General features: G+C 35.8%; 8 protein-coding genes across 8 annotated transcripts; 3 read left to right on the forward strand and 5 right to left on the reverse strand.

Annotated features, from left to right (window-relative positions):
* The first annotated feature begins 1,897 nt into the window (after positions 1 to 1,897).
* On the forward strand, positions 1,898 to 3,897 carry B0P05DRAFT_515382 (general substrate transporter). The gene is made up of 2 exons (XM_051575688.1): positions 1,898 to 2,070; positions 2,132 to 3,897. The coding sequence occupies exons 1-2, from the start codon at positions 1,984 to 1,986 to the stop codon at positions 3,695 to 3,697; spliced, it is 1,653 nt and encodes a 550-aa protein (XP_051431881.1). The 5' UTR covers positions 1,898 to 1,983; the 3' UTR covers positions 3,698 to 3,897.
* Positions 3,898 to 4,762: 865 nt separating this feature from the next.
* B0P05DRAFT_554437 (ribonuclease H-like domain-containing protein) lies at positions 4,763 to 5,698 on the reverse strand. Its single transcript, XM_051579673.1, has 6 exons — positions 5,544 to 5,698; positions 5,414 to 5,497; positions 5,313 to 5,364; positions 5,238 to 5,263; positions 4,991 to 5,183; positions 4,763 to 4,941 (listed from the first exon to the last, which is right to left on the reverse strand). Exons 1-6 carry the CDS (start codon positions 5,610 to 5,612, stop codon positions 4,790 to 4,792), a joined length of 576 nt encoding a protein of 191 aa, XP_051431882.1. The 5' UTR covers positions 5,613 to 5,698; the 3' UTR covers positions 4,763 to 4,789.
* A 421-nt stretch (positions 5,699 to 6,119) lies between these two features.
* On the reverse strand, positions 6,120 to 7,208 carry B0P05DRAFT_554441 (uncharacterized protein). Its single transcript, XM_051579674.1, has 2 exons — positions 6,327 to 7,208; positions 6,120 to 6,280 (listed from the first exon to the last, which is right to left on the reverse strand). The coding sequence occupies exon 1, from the start codon at positions 7,196 to 7,198 to the stop codon at positions 6,539 to 6,541; it is 660 nt and encodes a 219-aa protein (XP_051431883.1). The 5' UTR covers positions 7,199 to 7,208; the 3' UTR covers positions 6,120 to 6,280; positions 6,327 to 6,538.
* Positions 7,209 to 8,279: 1,071 nt separating this feature from the next.
* B0P05DRAFT_590021 (uncharacterized protein) lies at positions 8,280 to 9,120 on the reverse strand (the record flags this gene model as incomplete). Its single annotated transcript, XM_051582774.1, has 4 exons — positions 8,280 to 8,802; positions 8,862 to 8,900; positions 8,949 to 9,006; positions 9,054 to 9,120. The coding sequence occupies 4 exons, from the start codon at positions 9,118 to 9,120 to the stop codon at positions 8,280 to 8,282; spliced, it is 687 nt and encodes a 228-aa protein (XP_051431884.1).
* Positions 9,121 to 9,963: 843 nt separating this feature from the next.
* Positions 9,964 to 12,535, forward strand: B0P05DRAFT_554454 (uncharacterized protein). Its single transcript, XM_051579675.1, has 4 exons — positions 9,964 to 10,447; positions 10,498 to 11,531; positions 11,570 to 12,258; positions 12,306 to 12,535. Exons 1-4 carry the CDS (start codon positions 10,090 to 10,092, stop codon positions 12,427 to 12,429), a joined length of 2,205 nt encoding a protein of 734 aa, XP_051431885.1. The 5' UTR covers positions 9,964 to 10,089; the 3' UTR covers positions 12,430 to 12,535.
* Positions 12,536 to 14,215: 1,680 nt separating this feature from the next.
* B0P05DRAFT_554458 (uncharacterized protein) lies at positions 14,216 to 15,408 on the reverse strand. Its single transcript, XM_051579676.1, has 5 exons — positions 15,243 to 15,408; positions 15,076 to 15,192; positions 14,707 to 15,014; positions 14,509 to 14,660; positions 14,216 to 14,457 (listed from the first exon to the last, which is right to left on the reverse strand). The coding sequence occupies exons 1-5, from the start codon at positions 15,338 to 15,340 to the stop codon at positions 14,332 to 14,334; spliced, it is 801 nt and encodes a 266-aa protein (XP_051431886.1). The 5' UTR covers positions 15,341 to 15,408; the 3' UTR covers positions 14,216 to 14,331.
* Positions 15,409 to 17,295: 1,887 nt separating this feature from the next.
* On the forward strand, positions 17,296 to 18,290 carry B0P05DRAFT_554473 (uncharacterized protein). Its single transcript, XM_051579677.1, has 2 exons — positions 17,296 to 17,358; positions 17,414 to 18,290. The coding sequence occupies exon 2, from the start codon at positions 17,554 to 17,556 to the stop codon at positions 17,917 to 17,919; it is 366 nt and encodes a 121-aa protein (XP_051431887.1). The 5' UTR covers positions 17,296 to 17,358; positions 17,414 to 17,553; the 3' UTR covers positions 17,920 to 18,290.
* On the reverse strand, positions 18,276 to 19,035 carry B0P05DRAFT_554476 (uncharacterized protein). Its single transcript, XM_051579678.1, has 3 exons — positions 18,816 to 19,035; positions 18,611 to 18,771; positions 18,276 to 18,562 (listed from the first exon to the last, which is right to left on the reverse strand). Exons 1-3 carry the CDS (start codon positions 18,930 to 18,932, stop codon positions 18,502 to 18,504), a joined length of 339 nt encoding a protein of 112 aa, XP_051431888.1. The 5' UTR covers positions 18,933 to 19,035; the 3' UTR covers positions 18,276 to 18,501.
* Between the last annotated feature and the right edge of the window lie 918 nt (positions 19,036 to 19,953).

Consider the following 19,953-nt stretch of genomic DNA (forward strand, 5'->3'; position numbering starts at 1 on the left):
AAAAAGTCTTGTTCTAAAAGAGTCTATGATAGATGACACATATCAAACATCCTACTTTACTAACTTGGCCTAGTTCATAAACCGAACATGAATTGGAGGGAATAAGATTGAAAACTTTTGTTGAATGAGATCTATGCGAGAAGCTCTTGCAAAGTATACATCTTTTGAAATTTCAAATGTATAGAAAAATACAGCCTCTTTATAATACTTCAAGACTTTTTTAGCAATGTTTTTTCTTGAAAGTTTCTGGTTGACTTTATTTGTTTAGCCATGATAAACAAGAGGACCTTTATGATCGGTGGTTACTGAATTTTTCGTATTGATGTAGAATGGTTTTGACGTCATTGTAAGCCTCAAATAATAAGGCTTGTCAATGATAGGCATTTCAGGGTTCAACAAGTTAGGAAACATCTCAAAAACAGTTTTTTGATAGGATTCCAAGAGAAAAGAATGTAATTGAGGAGATACTGAACTTTTTCATGTATTCTTGCAATACCTCAGCAAATTCTAAAGTTGCAATAATTGTTCTTCATTAATTTGATTTACCTCTTTCAAATATCAAAGTACACTTGTTTGTCTTCTAGGATATTCTTTGACTGATGCTAGTTTTATTAAGTCAAACCGTCATTGACAAAAAAAATTGGACCTATGCAAGCTTCGTTAATATTTTTTTGATTTTTGGTCGTGACTTGATCTGCTTCACCTCAAACAGAGCTAATTGATACATTGCTACAAAATAATCAGGGGAAAATACAAAATCATTTGATATGAATAAGCTTTGTAATTCCGCAACAAAACAAGTATCATTTGTACTAAGTGGGATTTTTCGTTGATCAATATTGCTGAAGTGAGAGGTTGCTCAAAAAATTGTATTTATATTGGTGTTAATGATCCCATAATTACTACAAATGAAACTGAAAACACCCGATCTCTTACAAATGCTGCTATTATTGCTCAAAATGGAATTGCCTGTTGATGATACTACCAATATCGTAGCTAAATAAATAAAAAAAAAAGAGTTAAATAAACACTAGAAATGTCCTTTAAGAAATGCTATCGTCCGTTAAAAGCAATATATTAGAAACTGTTAAACGGAATGAGCTTATTACACTTCAAAATGTTTGGAATAATAAAATCGATTACACATAACTTATACGTAATACAAACATGAGACCCATTCCATTATTAGAATAATGAAAGCTTTATTCTGTATTATATGAAACCAGAAGAAAACGACATTATCTTCATAAATTGTTACGACTTAGTGGTTCTTGTGATTTTTCCTTATTGAATAAAGAATTCCGCTGATTGAAAATTTTAAAGCCCACATTTGGGTCCTATGCACTGTACAAACCAAGAAAACAACTTGATTTAGAAAAACTGAGTTTTTTTCGATGAATATTAAAAAGGTTTAGTGTGAACTCATTTTTTTTTTCTTATTTTCGATTTTAGAAATCAATTACTTTATTTTTGAATCCCTGTACTTTGTTGGACATTAAAAAAACACTCAAATTAGTTTATCCTCTTATGCCTAATAACCTTTAGCATGTGATATTCCTACTACCGCCTTTGAAAAAAGAAACAGTGATTGGAGCATCAATTATAGATTTTTTTATGACGTGTATAGTGGCCAATCAGTTTATTTCCCAGATTATCCCAGTGTATACAATGTTAATGTTTAGTGACGTCTGAAAATTTTAGACTAAACGAGAACCGGAGCTTTATCCTTATTACAATAAAACAGAATGAATCATTACATAACATTAAACTCAGTAGTCGTGTTTGACTTGAGTCACACAACAAATGACGCTCACACAAAAAAAGTTAGGTACCTTCTCCACATACATACACATATCAGCTCCGAATTACATTCTTTTTTAAAGTTTAGACAGGAGAAAAAAGATATAAAAACCCTCACTTTGGATCTGGAGAATAATATTTCTCTTTATATCTTAAATTGTCTTGTACATATAATTATTCAACATGGGATACATGTTAAAAGGCGCTGCCTTATTTAGAGCTACTACTTTACTAGCCGCTATTGGCTTTTTACTCTTTGGTTATGACCAGGTAAACAACTTGAAGAGATCAGATCATAGAAATATGGAATCTAATCATAAAAATCTTATAGGGTGTTATGTCCGGTGTTGTTGCCAATGATTTATTTAAAGAAACAATGGGAAATCCTAGTTCTTCTATGATTGGTGCTATTGTAGCCCTTTATGAAATTGGTTGTATGGCCGGTGCTTTGTCTACTGGTCGTATTGGTGACTGGCTTGGCCGTAGAAAGACAATTCGTTATGGTTGTCTTATTCTCTGTATTGGTGCTGTCTTACAAACTGCTGCTGTTGATGCTGGTATGATGATTGCTGCTCGTATCATCACTGGTATTGGTAATGGTATGAACACTGCTACCATTCCTGTCTATCAAGCTGAATTGTCTCCTCCCAAGTCTAGAGGTTCTCATGTTGCTTTTGAAGCTTCCTTATTAACTGTCGGTGTTGCTATTGCTTACTGGCTTGAATATGGTCTCTACTTTGTCAAAGGTGAATTTGCTTGGAGATTCCCTTTGGCTTTCCAAATGGTCTTTGCTATCATTTTGGGTACTGCTTCTTTCATCTTGCCTGAATCTCCTCGTTGGTTGCAAGCTCACGGTCATGAAGAAGAATGTAAGTTGGTTCTGGCCCGTCTTTGGTCTGACTGTGATACCACTCATCCTCGTTGTATTGCTGAATGGGAAGAAATCCGTGACGGTATTGAACTCGAACGTCGTGAAGGTGTCTCCTCTTATGTTGAACTCTTCAAGAAGGGTAAGATGAACAACCGTTATCGTGTCTTGCTTGGTATGGGTGGTCAAATCATTCAACAGTTGGGTGGTATCAATGCTATCAGTTACTATTTGACCGATGTCTTTGTCCAAGCTGGTATGTCCACTGAAATGGCTATGTTGATGGCTGGTGTTGATTCTATCATTTACTTCTTGGGTGCTGTCACTCCCATCTACACTATTGAACGTTTGGGTCGTCGTTTCCTCATGTATGCTGGTTTGATTGGTCAAGCTATCTCTCTGCTTGTTGTCGGTGGTGCTCAATACCTTGTCGAAAGAGACGGTGGTGATAACAAGCCTGCTTCTAGCTGTGTCATTGCCTTTGTCATGATCTATAACTTTGTGTTTGGTGCTGCCTGGTTAGGTTTAGCTTGGCTCTATCCTTCTGAAATTTTCTCCACTGGTCTCAGAGCTAAGGGTAACTCCATGTCAACAGGTGCTAACTGGCTTGGTAACTTTGTTGTTGCCATGATCACTCCCGTTTTGTTCCAGTATGCCAAATACTGGACTTTCTTGATGTTTGGTATTCTCAACGTTATTTTCTTAATCCCTATTTTCCTTTATTATCCCGAAACCAAGGGCAAGTCTTTGGAAGAAATCGAAGTTTTGTTTGCTACCGAAGATCTTCAAGAAGATGCCAAGTCTATTGCTTCTCATATTGGTTCTACCTCTTTGTATGATCAAAAGCAAGATGCTCAATCTCAATTGGAACGTGCTTCTCGTCCTAGCTCTCGTCGTTTCCCTAGTAACTTCTCTGGTCGAAACAGTATCATCAACCCCTCTACTGTCCACGAGAAGCCAGCAAACAACACTGAAGCTGCTAACGTCAAGGATGAATACAACAACGAAAAGGGCCCCAACTACAAGTAAAACCCTCTATCTCCCTTACCCCCTTTCTTAATCGGTGATCCTTCATCTTGTACATTAGTCTTTATCTTTTACTTAATTAATGCAGGGGGCCGTGCCTTCCTTTTTATTTTTTCTTCAAAACTTATATATATTCCTTAGTATTCTATTATTATTGCTACCCTATTGTATCCAAAAATACAAATAAAAAAAAACATCATTATAAAAAGAAGAAATTTTGATCCATGTATTAAAACTCAGAAGTATGCATTGTGTAAATCAGTAATTTTCCTCGATGCTCGTGACACCTGCTCATATGAAATTACATATTTTCTAATTTGACCCTTGAAATTATAGTGCAAAATCTCTTGTTACACGACTGTCGATGCTTTCTTTTTCTGCACGCATTATCCTCCGATTTACAGACGTTTTTCTTGATATTCTATCGCACCGACATCACAGAAAATCCAAGTCCATTCTTGGTATATAGCTATGTTACCTATGTATAATGAAAATCCAACAAAGCATTCAACCTTTTTTTTTACAGAATGCAAATGTATAATTCTTTTTTTAGAGTCTGTTGGCTTTTAAATTTATAGTACCTGTTGTATAATTTTTTTTTGGTATTGTCTATTCTTGCTTATAAGGCCATGTGTGTAGTGTACGTATGTGTCTCCGATAAAAAAAAACCAACTGGTATACATAAACAAAAGGATAAACTTGGACAAACTATCCCGCCAATTCACACGCACCCACACATATATGTATACACACACACACTCACATGTTCGGTATGAACTATATCTGTTAAGCTTAGTAATTTATTTATTTGTATACATTAAATTTTTATTTGTCGGATCAGTTTCATTATTTTCCCCGCAAGAAAATAGCTAAAATCCCCGTACACTGCATTTAGTTCAAAGTTGCCCATGAAATCGTCTTACAGGAACCAGTACAAAATTGGGTTGAACCTGGCGTCCCGTCTTTTACAGAAAAATAAAACAAAACAAAGGGAATAAAGGATTCAAACACATAGTACCTTTTAAAAGATTTCTAGATCACTTCCAAAAATAATAATAATAACAATAATAAACCCTGCTCTTTAATGCTGTATGTTTATTGCTTGATAAAAACATGTTCTCTGTAATACTTGAGTTCTTCAATACTCTCAATGATATCATCCAAAGCTCTGTGTCCCGCCTTCTTGACAACTCCTGATGCAGTCTCGGGATACCATCGTTTTGTTAATTCTTTAATGGTGCTTACATCTTATGATTTGTGAGTGAGTTGGAATATATAGTAAAAGACGGGCCTTACCGACAATACGATAATGCAAATGGTCTACTACTTTGGGCATTTCTTTCAGCAGGAACTGCTTATCGGCATGTACAGAGTTACCAGCTAAGGGTGCTACTCCTTTAGGCAAATGCTGTTTCAAGAAACTGTGCACCTTTTCCTCGGCTTCTTCAATTGAAAGTTTAGATTCAATCACTTGTTGAGTTAAGCCCGACTATTTAGTGCGAAACTTAAATATACTATACATGATATTTTCTTTATTTGTTACCTTTCCATGATGCTCAATACACCATTCTATTTATGACATTAAGAACAGAATTTCCCTTTTTTTTTTCAAGCTTACCATTCATGTTATCCATGACCTCCTTTGGCTGGTGAATAATCAGTTCAGGACCCTGTATACACAATATCAACCCTCATTTTCTTGTTTTCTTACTCAGTTACCTCCGCGACAATGTTGAGTTCACCATCTGTGATCAAGACTGCAATTTCGATCAGGTGATCTTTTGTGATGTCGAGACCTGTCATCTAAATGTTCGTTTAGAAAAGGGTTATTTTGTACTCAAATGGTTACTTCACAGTCAATCCAAACTAAAGGGTTCTTAATCATTTTGAGGATCTTGGAAGAAGCAACACGATGCATAGAAAAAAAAAAAAATTGCTCAGTTAAAAAAAAAAAGGGAGGCAAGTTCAAAGCCACAATCATGCAACCATATATTTTTCTTTTCATCTATGAGCTATGCAATATGCACTGTGTATGTTATTGAACAAGCTCTATCTGTCATAAAATGATGTTTATTTCTTTAATGCATTTTATTTAGGATGATAACTAAAAAAAAACTCACCCCTTTCCTTTTTGCGCAGTAAACTATAATTTACTTGTGCATATTACATCAAAAGACTTCAAGATACGTCCGCAGAAGTTTTAATAGTAAAAAGATCAAGTTTGACGCTTAGATAGTTGATTATTCTTATATCCATATCTTGAAACATCCTTAAAAGGCGATCATAAAAGAGAGAAATGACTATCTTTGGCACACTTGTATACATTGTAAGGAAAGTGAATGAATGGTACATGCCGTTTCTTAATAATACAAACTGGCTTGTCTATTGTATTCAATTTTCTCTACATCCTCAGCTAAAATATTGGTACAGTATTTCTACTTCAAATTCAGACGATGTTAAATTTTTTTTGGACGAATCAAAATTATTTTTCAGATGTTTAGCTTACCTTTTTTGGACGAAGTAAAAAAAGAAATTAGACAAATGAAAATTTAGTTACAGAAAACGATTGTTATGTTAAATTCAAAAGTAGGTACCTGCATTAAATAACCAAAGCGTTAACCTTGGTGGATAGTTTCGGTGTTTTTTCTGCAAAATATTGCTGGTCTTCGACCAGTTTCTCGTAAGCTTTCAACTATCTTCTTAAAGTTCAGCACTGCGGCCAAGTCCCGGTTCCAGAGTTTTCTTCTTTGTTTTTCGCCGTTATCAAGACATTTAAGATTTTGACATCTAATAATCCAGTGGTTATAGTCATTAATAGCTCCATTCTACAATTATTATTATCGTCTACCTTAATAAACCGTGACATTCAACAGTTGGTGCATCGGCTCTTTTGTATGGGCGAGGGTTGACAACAGTCTTGAATGTCTCCAGTTCGCTTTCGCAAGTAGGGCAATATGAGGACGTTTTAAACTCGTCGATTAAAAGAACAGTAAATCCTGCCTTCTTCAACATTTTGATTAGGCCTTTACTTCTTGTGGGCTCCTGGAATTTCGTATTCGGAGCAGACCAATTACCTATCACTAAAATCGAGTTTTTCCCAAACTTTAGCTTTAGCCGTTGAACCAAATTGGCATCATTTTGATCGTGATAGAGCTTGCTGTTGAATTTTATCTTTCTGAAAGGTAACAGTTGCAACTTTTCTAATTGTGTGCTTGCTTTGTGTTTTAACCCATTATCTTCATTACTTAAGGACATGTTACTAATCAGTGCATTTAGTGAGTTTTTTGTTGTTGCAGTCAGACGCTGTGCGATGTGCTTTTGTTTTAACATGATTTCCAAATAAGTCGCATACAAATTCAAATCAGTAGTGGTGCTAGTAGTGTCTTTCGGTTGCGGATAATATCCTCGAAAATTTATAACAAACAAATCTCCATAGTATAAACATCCTCGTCGTATTGAGAATTCCGTGACAGATCCAGGGAAATATGATTCATTGATCGCCATTGTTTCATTTCCATAATATCTCGTTAATACATGTGTGACAGAGGCTCTGGTTTTGATGTAATCCCTAAATTTTGTAATGTCTACTGAAGAAGATACGGTTTTAGACAAAATGAGTTGGGCGATTTTTACTGACTCTGGCGTATTTTGTTTGCTTAATATTTTGTTATGTCTAGTCAGCTTATTTCTAGTGATTTTTGTATATTTTAGAATTTGGGGCTTCTCCTTCGTACTTGACTCTTGCATGCAAAACATAAGGTCTCGTCTTCCAGGGTCAATTAAAACGTATTTGCCTTGGTTTTCCTTCAGTGTAGCAGGTAGTATATTTTCGACATACTCCTCGTCGATAGTATCTGTCTTCTTATTATTCATTCTTGGCTGCTTTTTACCCGTGGTGATATTCTGTTTTAACACCGAAGCACAAATACCATCAGTTTCAATGGTACCCTGAAATCGTAGAGATTTATTAAGTCCTTGAGGTTTGAATGATTTCTTGTTTAAATTAACGACGTTGCTCCAAATCTCAAACTTTTGTTCCGCCTTGAAGGAAGTTTTCTGCTTCAGTATGTGATGATGAACTATTTTGGAATCCAGAGTAATGTAGGATGGTATAAACGATGTTTTGATTGGAAAACAATTAAATGTTTTAGCTGCTTCAGTTTCCAGAAGTTTAGCAATCTTGTAGAAAGCATTGAAATGCTTCTCTGGGTGAGCTTTAACATCATAATAGATAGAATTCTTTTCGAATTTGTAGTTGTTTGGGTAAGTTGATAGTAAATCCCTTACAGATGATAATGCTTTTTCATCCAGGACGTCCGAAGAAGGAATTTCTTTTTTTGATACAGCGAATTTCATTTTGTTAAGGGGTTCAAATACTTCTTTTCGGCGGGCTTCTTATATAGCTTGTTTCGTGGCATTTACAGCTTTTATACGATGATCGAGACTGAGTAACTTTTCTTCTTTTTTAGAAAGCATGTTCAATAACATACGCAATCTGTTACCAAAATGTGCCTTGATATTATTGTGGTAAGCCGTATTAATTTTAGTACATTCGTACAATGCGAGCTGTTGCGCGTACTTTATCTCAAACGGAGTATTGAGCATCTTCAAAATACGATGATTTGTGACGAGATATCAATTCACGATAGATAGCGGTTCTATCTTTTACCTTTCCAGGAACATTACGACGAATGATCAGAGCCAGAAACACCTCTACGAAAAACTCCTTTGTTACAAAATCTGCCAAGCTGAAGTCAATGCTATTCTTTAGCTCCTCCAAAAATATGTATTTTGAGAAACTATAAGTATGTAAAACTAGTATATTGACATTGTCGACTAAATCGTATAAAGGTCGTACATGATCCTGATTCCAAATATTTTGAATAGTCGTTTTGATTGTGATCACTTGTTTAATTTGTTCAGAAACTGGGGAGCTTGAATTGGCAACATTTGAATTGGAGGAGCTTGATTCAGCAACTAAAGAGCTTGATTCAACTACTGAAGAACTTGGTTTGACTGCTGAAGAGCTTGGTTTGACTGCTGAAGAGCTTGGTTTGACTGCTGAAGAGCTGGGGTTGATTATTATGGAGCTTGAGCTAGCAGTAGCACTTGTATTAGAAGAGGTATGGACCACATTATTTTAGTCTTTTTATTTTCAGAACTATACGGCGTGTTTTCTTTACGTATATGAAAAGTTAGATTAGACCTGTACATAAAGATCATGTAATAAGACGTACTAGTTCTTTTTCTATACATAATTGGTTGGAAATCTTCATCTGAATTATCTTCAGTAACTTCTTGTTCAGTTTCTTCTGTTGTATCAGGAAAAAGTGTGGTCAATGGGATTTCATCTATTTACTATAATATTCGACTTTATCAGTATTGATTCCACGACCATTATCAGACTGTTTTCCACTTCTTTTCATCATTTTTTTCAATTTTTTACGTATTTGGAATATAATAGATAGTATTGGCTAGAAGAAAGCTATTACACTATATAGTATATAATTGAAAGAAATGAAAAAAATGGATTTTTTGGTTATTTTATTCATTGCCACCAAATCAGAATATAGTAAATATGAGCTTTGACGTGACACATTCTTTTCTCTCGAAAAAACTTTTTATAACTTATGTAAGGTCACAACATCACATATAAAGCACACTCTTAAGTATGTGTTATCTTTTGAATATCCCAAATCGATGATGTATTACTAACAATTCAATAAAGTTGTCTTAAATTAGGAAATATGTATATAGAATCAACTGTTTTCTGAACAAGTCAGTAATAACTGAATGTACACGTACGGTTGTATAAAGAGGTTTTTTATAATGCCCATTAGGATAGGCACGAGAGCGTTATTTTTTTTTGGACAGCAGAAATAAAAATATCATAAATATTCTTAACAGCGTTGACATGTCGAATCAGACTAAAATCCTGTATTGCAAGTGTATATGACACTGCATGTATAGCACTGAACTATATATCAACCATTCTCCACTTGTTGTTTGCTACAAAAAAGCTCTTGAAAATATACTGTATAAGCATTTTGTTTTAGTAATTTAAAAAAAACCATCAAAAAACGAAATTGTTATCTTGAGCATCCACAATTAGATCTTATTTTAAAACATGTCTTACAGCTAATTTTCATTTGTCTAAATTTCTTTTTTTACTTCGTCCAAAAAAGGTAAGCTAAACATCTGAAAAAAATTTAACATCGTCTGAATTTGAAGTAGAAATATTGGTATCAGATCACTTTTTTTCGCCGATTAAAAAAGCTCAGGGGGAATGCATTTCTATTCCTATGATTGGCCGAGTGTGTAGCTTACGTCGAGGTGGCTTATGATGAGGTAGAAACCATAGCCGTGCTTTCTTTCTTTTTTGTTATTATTACAATATGGATTTACCTGATCGCAAAAGAAAAGCAGAAGACGAGCAAGTCGAAGAAAATCCTTATAAGCGTCCTCTTGTAAGGAATGAGAACGAGACGTCAGAATCTGCAGAAACCGCCGAGATCAAGACAGAACCATTACCAGAAGAACCAGCAGTATCTTCTTCAGACGATACCACTGTCAAACAAGAATCAGTCGAGCAACAGCCTCAACAACCTCAACACACTCCAAAGCAAGATATAAACTACGTTACCAATGTACCTTTTGATCGTTTAATCTTTTTTCATTTGGAAGCTACTTGTGATGAAAACCCTACTAATCCAGCTGCTGTTCAAGTCACCAAAGAAAATTCAGAAATCATTGGTATTTACATATATGACGTGCCTATAACTTTTACTAAGCTCGCTTGATAGAAATGTCTTTTGTAGTTGTGGATGGTGCTAACCTAGAAGTATTACATAAACAGCAAATCTATGTCAAACCTGAGCGCACTCCTTTGACTCCCTTTTGTAGTGAAGTCACCGGCATCAAATGGAGTATGCTTGAAAACGCTGGTACATTAAGCGATGCTGTAACTCAACTTGACGATTACATTCAAAAGGAAATTGAAGCCGAAAAGAAGAGCTTTTGTTTCGTCACACATGGTGGTTGGGTGCTTCGTATCCAACTTCCTCGTGAAGCAAGAGACAAGAACTTGACTTTACCCAACTATTTGGCTTTTTGCCGTATGTTTGATTTAAAGCAAGAAATTCAACGATGGCAAGTGCACCACCCTGAAATCAGCTTAAGAACAACTTCTTTACGCGATTTATGTGAGATATTCGAATTAAAGCGTGTGACAGATCAAACAGTAGGCTTAAATGCTGTCTTGACAACATTGGAAGTTGTGCGCCATTTAACACGTTTCCACCATGCTGATGTGTTTGTACATCCTATTGATACGAATGCTGATCTTAAGCAGTTTAAAAAAGAAGAATCAAAAGTAATTCACTTAGCAGGTCTACCATTTGAAGTAACTCAGGGTGAATTGGAAGCATGGTTCTCTTCAAATGGTCTTCGACCTACTACGATGTGGATGATTCAGCCTACAGATAATTCAAAGCCCAGCATTTCTGGATTTGTTGTCTTTCAATTGCATGATGATGCTATGCGTGCACTCACTCTGAATGGCCGTTGCTTAGGTGATCGTCCTGTTGAAGTCTGTCCTAGTTCTTCCCGTGTGATTGAGGCTGCTGGTAACATGCTTGTGCCATTCCCTTTACAGGCTAAGAGTAGACAATTGCGTCCTGGTGACTGGAATTGCTTCAATTGCTCCTTCCATAACTTTGCTTCTCGTCTTTACTGCTTTAAATGTAATACCAAGAATCCTAATCCCGGTCCTCAAGCTGGACAAGGTCCTCCTGTCCAACCCTTTACGCGCGGGATTGGATGTGCCCTAATCCTACATGTAATTTCCATAATTATGCATCTCGCATGCAATGTAAGAAATGCGGTACACCCAAGCCCATGAATACCAAGAAACCCATCAAAATGACCAAGATGGATTCTGGTCAATCCATGGCTCAACAGCCTTACCATATGAGTATGCAAAGCAATGGTCCTCCCAGTGGCCCTTCTAATGATCCCAGCAGTGGTTATCATGGTGGCTATAATCCCAGTGGCCGTGTTCATCATCATATTTCTTTTAGACCTGGTGATTGGTATTGTCCCAACACAAACTGTGGTTTCCAGAATTTTGCTTCACGTAGTAGCTGTTTCCGTTGTCATACACCCAATCCCAATCTATCACAACAATCTCCACATCATCAGACTGGAATACAAGCACAAGTACCAACACAACATGCTCAATACTCACCTCATCAACCTGGTTATGGGTATTCTCCTGATTCAAATGCTAACTATCAGACAAATACAGGATATGTGGGTGGTAGTGTAGCTGGAGGAAATAATGGTGGCAACAGTAGTGGTGGTTATGGGTATGGTCAGCCTGGTGGTGGTTATGGTGGACAGAATAGTAGTTATGTTGCTCCTGGAGGAGGCTATGGGGGTGGAGGAAGCGGCGGTAGTGGGTATTCTTATAGCGGTGGAGGGTATGCTTATGGTGGGGCACATCAAAGTGGACCTCCTGGTGGTACACCTGGAGCTACTCAGTTTAGAGCTGGTGATTGGATTTGGTAAGTATCAAACATGATATTATGCCATCTATACTCATTGAATGTAGTCCTACATGTAGCTCTCATAATTTCGCTTCTAGATTTCATTGTCTTAAATGTAGTACCAGCAAACCTTTTAATTCAGCAGGAGGTCCTCCTCCTATGCCTGGTGCTCCTTATAAGCGTACGTAAATATTACTAGCAATAAAAAGTAATGAGTGTGTGTGTGTGTGTGTGTGCGTTTAGTTTGTACATATCAATATCCTGATTAATAAAAATCCTTTGATTTAATTTGCGGTCATGGCATTTTAAGCAGTGAAAAGTTATTTTGAAAGGTAGCTTGAAGTCATGGAGCGTTAACCTGTTAGCTGTACCTAGTTTCATAAATTAATTGTTTTGGTCTTGAAGCTTTCATGTCTGTAATTTTATTGCTATACCTCGAATTGCCCAATCTGCAACTACTGGCTCTTTGGTACGAGTTTGATCTACACCAAACGGAAAAATTATTCGCGCATTTTCAGAAAAAAGTTTAGCATATCAAATAGAAAAAAATGATGTACCTTTCTAGCCTTCTCTTCTACATTTTTAAAGACGGTTTAGGAAACCAATATGACATTGAAGGAAACGAAGTTATTGAATTCGAAATGGAAGTTGACAATAAGATGTATCTAGTTGAAAGCGTAACAGATTACGACAGATACACAGACGAGAACACAGATTCCGTTACATTGGATGATATGCCTGACGTATTGACAGAAAAATTTGGCAAACTCGATATCAGTAAAAGCGGGTTTAACAAATTTGTTAAGACCAAGTGTAAGATTACCTTCAAGCAGGCTCGTTTACAAGCATTCGAAAGAAACAGCCCTGAAAAAATCGAAGAGCGTTATCAGTGGGTAAAAAGATGGATGGAAACTGATATGGATTTCACCAGCAACTGTGTATTCATTGACGAAGCTGCTTTCCATATCAATCTCAGGCGAAATTTCTCTTGGTCAAAAGAAGGCAAGTGTGCAATTGTGAAAGTGCCAAAAACAAGAGCAAAAACCACTACCATTTTGAGTGCCATTTCTCCTTTTGGTGCTGTAAATATCAATATACGAAGACCAAAAGCATTACTTTCATCAAAGAAGAGAAAAGCAGCAGGAGGTTCGAATGCAAAAGTGACCAGCAACAATGGTACTGTTACTGGACATTACTTCAATTTCATTAGTAGTGTCTTTGATGTTATGGATCGTCATGAGGAATTTCATGGCCATTATTTGATTATGGACAATGCTCCTATTCATAAGCATCAAGACATTCAAAATCTTATTGAGAGCCGAGGCTATAAGTGCATATACCTTCCCGCTTACTCACCTGAGCTTAATCCGATTGAACAATTCTGGTCTATTTGCAAAAGCAAACTCAAGAGGGAACAGCTTTTAGAAGAGGAGACATTAACTTTGGGAATAGCCGATGCTTGCAATAGAATTTTGTACAATGATCTTAAAGGCCTCTGCAGATACTCTGCTGCTAAACTTGAAGACTGCCTTCAAGGCAGACCTATTTAATAAACTTGCGCATTTCGAGTAATTTTTTTTTTCAGATACTATGCTAAATTTTCTTTTTTCTCTGCGAGATTGTTTTAAATGATCATGTAGTTTTCGATTAATGGGGCATCAAAGTTTAGTGTATTTAAGCCGTATTTTGGCCATCTCTGCTCTAGATGCCATATATAGCCTATTAGCAATTGATCTTTCGAAAGCACCCCATGTTACTTTGAATGCTAAAAACACAGAAAGATAGAAATATAGACATTGTGTAATGCCATTGTGGGTTAAATGAACATATTTCTTGATCACTTTTGCTATTTATTTAGTGCTTCCGAAGAGGTATCAAGCAATAGACTATTTAAAAACATGAAGATCATTGATTGTTAACATACCGCTCTGATATAAGGAAGTCTTTGCATTACATTGTCAATCTCTATACAATGTTATCCTAAAAAAGATGCCCTTTTTTAAGACCTTGATTACAACGGTACTAATATCAGAGTCTTTTGAAAACAAAAAAATAATATAAAAGCAACTACTTTCAAATATCCTTAATGCTTTAGATTGAACTACTCTTTATTTTTGGCGAGTGAACGATGGTGGGTATAATGCTGACTTGGGCTGAGTTCAGCATCTTCTTACTCAGGTCGTTTGGCAGCTTTTTGCTATATTCTAAGTAAAAGTACTGTGTATTGTTAGTTGTTTGTGACTCAAGAAAGAAAATTATAAAACATACCTTGAGCTCGTACAACGAAAGTATAAGCTCCTTAGTATGATTGGATAGGAGCTCATCTTTCGTGAAGGGGAGCTTCAAGTCTTTTACTTTTTTTGCCACGTAAACGCCTTCGTATTCTCTTACAATATAAGTGTATCCATTTGGACCTAATACTATGTTGGTTGTATTGCACATGGAATAAGTATGCTATAGACTTACCACACCAATCCATTCCCATGTGTGTGTTGATTTTGCCACTAAAACAACGCAAGACCTCCTCAATAGAAACATTGATTCGGACACTCTTACTCTCTTGGTATATTGCGTCTTTTGAAGTGTCCGATTTTTTCTTGAATTCGAAGGCCGCGAGTTCAACTTCCTTGTCTGTGGCAATCATCATATCGACTTCGCATCCACAGAGATTATTTGTTGTTGTTGTTGTTGTTACTCTTCCATTTGGGTGTGAGCCGTATAGAGCTTCGTTTATTGAGCGGATGTGTTTTGTTGAGTTGCTGCAATTTTCACCGCTATTTTTTATGCATAATTAGACATGCTAGAAAGAGAGTTGAAAGAAGTCAGCATACTAACCTCACAATTTGTAAATTAGTATCATCAAAAATAAAGTTCATGATGATCTTGACAATTTCTACATAAAAGGCTTCTGAAACAATTGTTGTCTTTTGCCAGATGCGCAGACTCTTGTAACTTATAACTGGTTAGTTTTTGCTTGTTTAAATTGATTAGCTTATTCTTACATGTGGCTCATGACATTCTCCACTTGCTCTTCTACGCTGCCTTCATCAGCTTCATATGCAATTCTTTTTGGCTTTTTAACAAGCACCTGCACATGCATATTATGTCAGCCAATGTATAAACAAATACAAACAAACATAAGCTTACCTCCTTCATCTTTTCAAAAGCATGTTCGATTCTGTTTTTGTCTTCTTGGCTTATAACGCTTTCTTCAACTTGGTTATCGCCAAAGAAGACATGAAGAGGAATGGCCTGTTTGAAGAATTCTTGATACTTGATACTAACCAAACTGATCGATGAGGATAGACAAAGTCTATAATATTGGCAGTTAGTTTAGAACTCTGAAACTGTGTAACATATACATACTTCAAGACGCCCATTTGTAATGAAGACAAAGAATCGAAGTTTTTCAATAAACTAACTGAAAGCTTGTTTAGATGGTCTTTCAGGGTGGTAGCTTCTTCAGTTTCAATTCTTGAGATTTCGTTTTCAATGCTCAATTTATATGTCATTAAATCATCAGATTTAAGCACCTATAGATTATCTGATAAATTGAATTATCAAAAACAAGTCTGATACTTACTTCTTTGTAATACCATGCTGCGAGTTCATGGCGAGGGTGGTCTAGATTGGCATCATCAATCTAGTAGTTTTGTTTAAGGAAAATTAGAACCTACAAGAACGAAAACTTACTTGGTGGTAAGCGCTTTTCCATCTTTCATCAGAAACATGCAATAAAGTATCATCAACATTTGCAGGATACAGTTTCAACAACGTATTTTTATATTTTGCAATTAATCGTGACTTGAAATCATTGAAAGAGTTGGATTTTGATCTGAAGTAATCAACAATGGTTTTATTTTTGATAACTTCTTGAAGAGAGCGAGTGCTCTCGCTACTTATGGCAGCTTTTACTAATGCATTAATTTGTTTTTGTGTTGTTTGATTTGACATAGCAAGAATATATATATAAACGAAATAAATGGTTTGAAACAAGATATCAGACAATGAGCGCGTTTTATCGGCGGACCTGACGGGTACAAATTTTGAAAGAGAGATCTACTCTTTTGCTGTGAAAACATTTTTTTTTTTTTCTACTGGGTTTGTCCTTTGATTATTATTTCTCCTGTTTTTCTGTTGATAGCAGCTAGATAGCTCAGGCTATTAAAATATTTAATTGGGTCTGATATTTTACGTCTGTCTGGATACTAGATTAACAGAAAGCTTTACCTCTACAAAAAGTCTGGTGTGTTTTTAGATAGCTCAGGCTATTAAAATATTTAATTGGGTCTGATATTTTAAGTAACCACAAGACAAACAGAGTTATCTTTTCCACCATATGTACTTTCTTGGTCTGTAAAAGGTCTCTTTTTTTTTTTTTTTTTTTTTTTTTTTTTTTTTTTTTTTTTTTTTTTTTTTTTTTTTTTTTTACTGAACAATCATTTTTGGAAGTGTGTATAATTCAACAGCTTTTTTTTTTTTTTTTGTAGTTGATTGCTTTGAACTCTTGCAACAAACACTGTGGATACTTTGATATAGCCGTCGCAACTGTTGCCAAGGTGAGCAGAAAAGGTAGATACCAAGGCTTTGTATTTCAGCAAATGCAAGATAGACAAGTCTAGCATATTCAGACAATGTATGTTGCACTCTCCAAATAGCAAAAGAATAACATTGTATCATGTACTCATCATATCCATAAGCTCCCAGGTACAAATAAAAGTAAAAACAAAGGGATCGCCCCTCTTGTTAATTCAGTCTAGTTTTTTCTTTGACGTATTGTCTGTTTGTATTCTTTTAGCCCTAGCGGACTAATCTTCTGCGTATCGAGTACCAATAGCAGAATCTTCATCTGCTCTGCGACAAAGGGTAAGTGCCTGTCTTGAACCTTTGCAATAGCGTCAAAAGCTGCATCCCAGCGTTTAATGGTTCATCTTTCTTGTTTTCAATAAACCAAGAGCTGTAAGAAATGCTAGCGGCTTTTCAATAGAAAGATGATAATCAAAGAATAACCATCATGCATAAATTGGAGGAAATATTCTGAGTCGAGAAAGAGTCCTGAGAGCTCGAAAAAGTCAATCCAGTAATATCTCTACTTCGGTTGAACAAGAAGAATCAACAGTAAGTAAAGATGGTAACAATAAAGTTATCAATACTTTACTAATTGCTGCTCCAGTAACTGAAGCTGATATTCTGACATGCTCTTCTTGCGGATGAGAGAGTCATAGAAGAAGCATTTATCACGCATGCCCTCTTAACCGTGCATGTGTTGATAATGATCATTCCACAACCACAGAGCTTCAGTTGGATGTCGAAATGCTTGAGTCGTTAACTGTAACATCACCAACAGTTGAAACTGTTTTAGTCTGCGCTTCGTGTAGAGAGGAGGGCCATAACAGAAATACGCATTACGCATGTCCAATGAATCGTGCAGTCATTCACAATGATCAGCATTCGTCAAACATGACCCAAATCGACATTGGAAGATATTTTATTGACCATCTGGACGTTGAATGTAGTAGCTGTGCTGCTTTAATGTGGATTGATGAGAAGAAAAGCAATAGCAGTTTACTTCATCCAAAGCTCCGAACGTGTTGTGCTGACGGGAAAACTCTGCTGAAGCCTATTAAACCATCTGGAGGAAAAAGAAGATATAGAGAAGCTCAAGAAGAAGCATCTTAACAAAGGAAAAGATACTGTAAATGTTGTAGAGCTGTTCTTATGTGATTATGTCTCGGGCAAGTGCGATCATATTATGTCTCAGTTCTCTGATAGCGAGTCTCTTGCTAGACTTGCAAAAGACGATAAACCTAAGGATGAAGTTGGGATGTCTCAAATATATAAAATTATGTTTGAAACCGAGAGCCCTCTAAATGTTGAAGTGGAAAGTCCTCCTGACTATACAGAGTCTGCCTATGATGAACATCCTATTCTGAACACTGACAGTACTGTTTACCATTTCGATGATAAACTAAACCCCAACAATAGCTTTTCATGCTATATCAACGCTCTTTTTACACTACTACTTCGCTGTGTTATCCCTTATATCAAATATTCGTTTATTGCAAACTGTGATAAGAACAATGCTATTGATTTGGGATTATACGATGCTTTCCGGGAATATCTCAAAAGCTATGGCTCTTATGGAAACCAGATGATCAGAAACTTTGTTTGGAAAAAAGAGACTACAAGCGTCAGTTTGGCTTGGTATACGTTCGATCTTATCTTTGTATGTTGGGTAAAATTACAAAATTGCAACGGATGTCATGTCCTTTTCTCAGAAAGAGCTGCTTGTAATCGATCTAGAGATTTATCTACTGATTTACTACAATGAAACATTAATTTTGCTTTTTTTTTTCCTCTATCAACTTACATTTGTTTCGAGAGTATGTGTAACTGAGCAAGATCTTTATCGAGTTCATCGCAATAAGTAATGAGTTCAATCGTCTTTTTAGTACTTGAATCAATTTCTTGAGCCAGGTTTTTTATCGACAGTTTATATACGCTACTTGCTTCTTTTGTTGACCCTAACATCTAGAGAACGTTTTAGTCATATCTTCTATTGACTAAAAACCTACTTGTCGCAACTGTTGTTGAACACGCTCAACTTGTTCTGCAAACTGCTGCGACAGTTCTGTTGCTTTTATTTCTAGTGAATGAAGCAAGGCGAGATCAATAGGCACATCGTTTGACATTAGGCAAAATTGTTAAGAGACGAAGGCTAAAGAAGGATGAGACGCTTCAGCAGAAAGATTAGAAGTCGATATTTGAAATACCGATTCCCTTTTTGAACATGACATGTATTGTTTATTTTATTTAAGGCTGTTATTTGTAGCCTCCAAAGTGTCATGCACTATAACATATATTACTCGCATATATTTTGCGTATCTAATGGTGTATAAGTTAACACCAGCTTACTAAGCAATATCTACTGAAAAGAGCCTCATTTGTACTGATTGCTGTGTTTTGAGCATTTTTGCTTTAGATGTCATACAAAACGTGTTCCCAATAGACTTTCAAGGGTTGCCATAGGCTATCTTGATCTCTAAAGAACACAAGAAAATAGAATCGTAGACATATTATAATGTACATGTGGAGTAAACGAAGAGGACATACTAGATGGCTATGGGCTATAAGCACGCTGAACTTCAAAGTAAGTCAAACTCAACTTTCTCCACTTAATTTGTGGACTGTTGTTTTAACTAAAAGAATAATACCAACTTTATTTGTTTGTTAATAAGTTTGTAACTAATGATTGAGAATTATAATTAAAACTAACCAAGTGATGCTGGTAATAAAAGTGATAATTATAAAGTAGTCTTGAGGTTGTATGTGTGTTTTTTAGAAGTTTTAGAGAAAAATGGGGAGAAATGAAAGTGAATGAAAGAGTTGTAATTAAGAATTACACTCTTGGTTACACGTAAATTTATATAATGACAAAATAATGAATCTCAAAATAAAGGTGCAGATTGCAAAAGTTCAATATTCAGGTCATCACAAATCACACTTAAATATATTTAGTCTACAGCTATCTTGCGGAGATTGAAATGGAAGGCAGCTTGCATTTTTTCATCCTGATACATCAGAAATTAAGCCTTTGCTGAGAACTGCAGTTATTGGGCTTTGGTGCAGTGACAAAAGTTGTGAATGTTTTATTGATGAGTCGTTTGATGTATAAATTGTAGCAGATTTGCTGTCAAAATCTCGAGAAAATGG

This window comes from Gilbertella persicaria (genome assembly GCF_025201335.1).
Source record: "Gilbertella persicaria strain CBS 190.32 chromosome Unknown B0P05scaffold_40, whole genome shotgun sequence".
Lineage (NCBI taxonomy): Eukaryota > Fungi > Mucoromycota > Mucoromycetes > Mucorales > Choanephoraceae > Gilbertella > Gilbertella persicaria.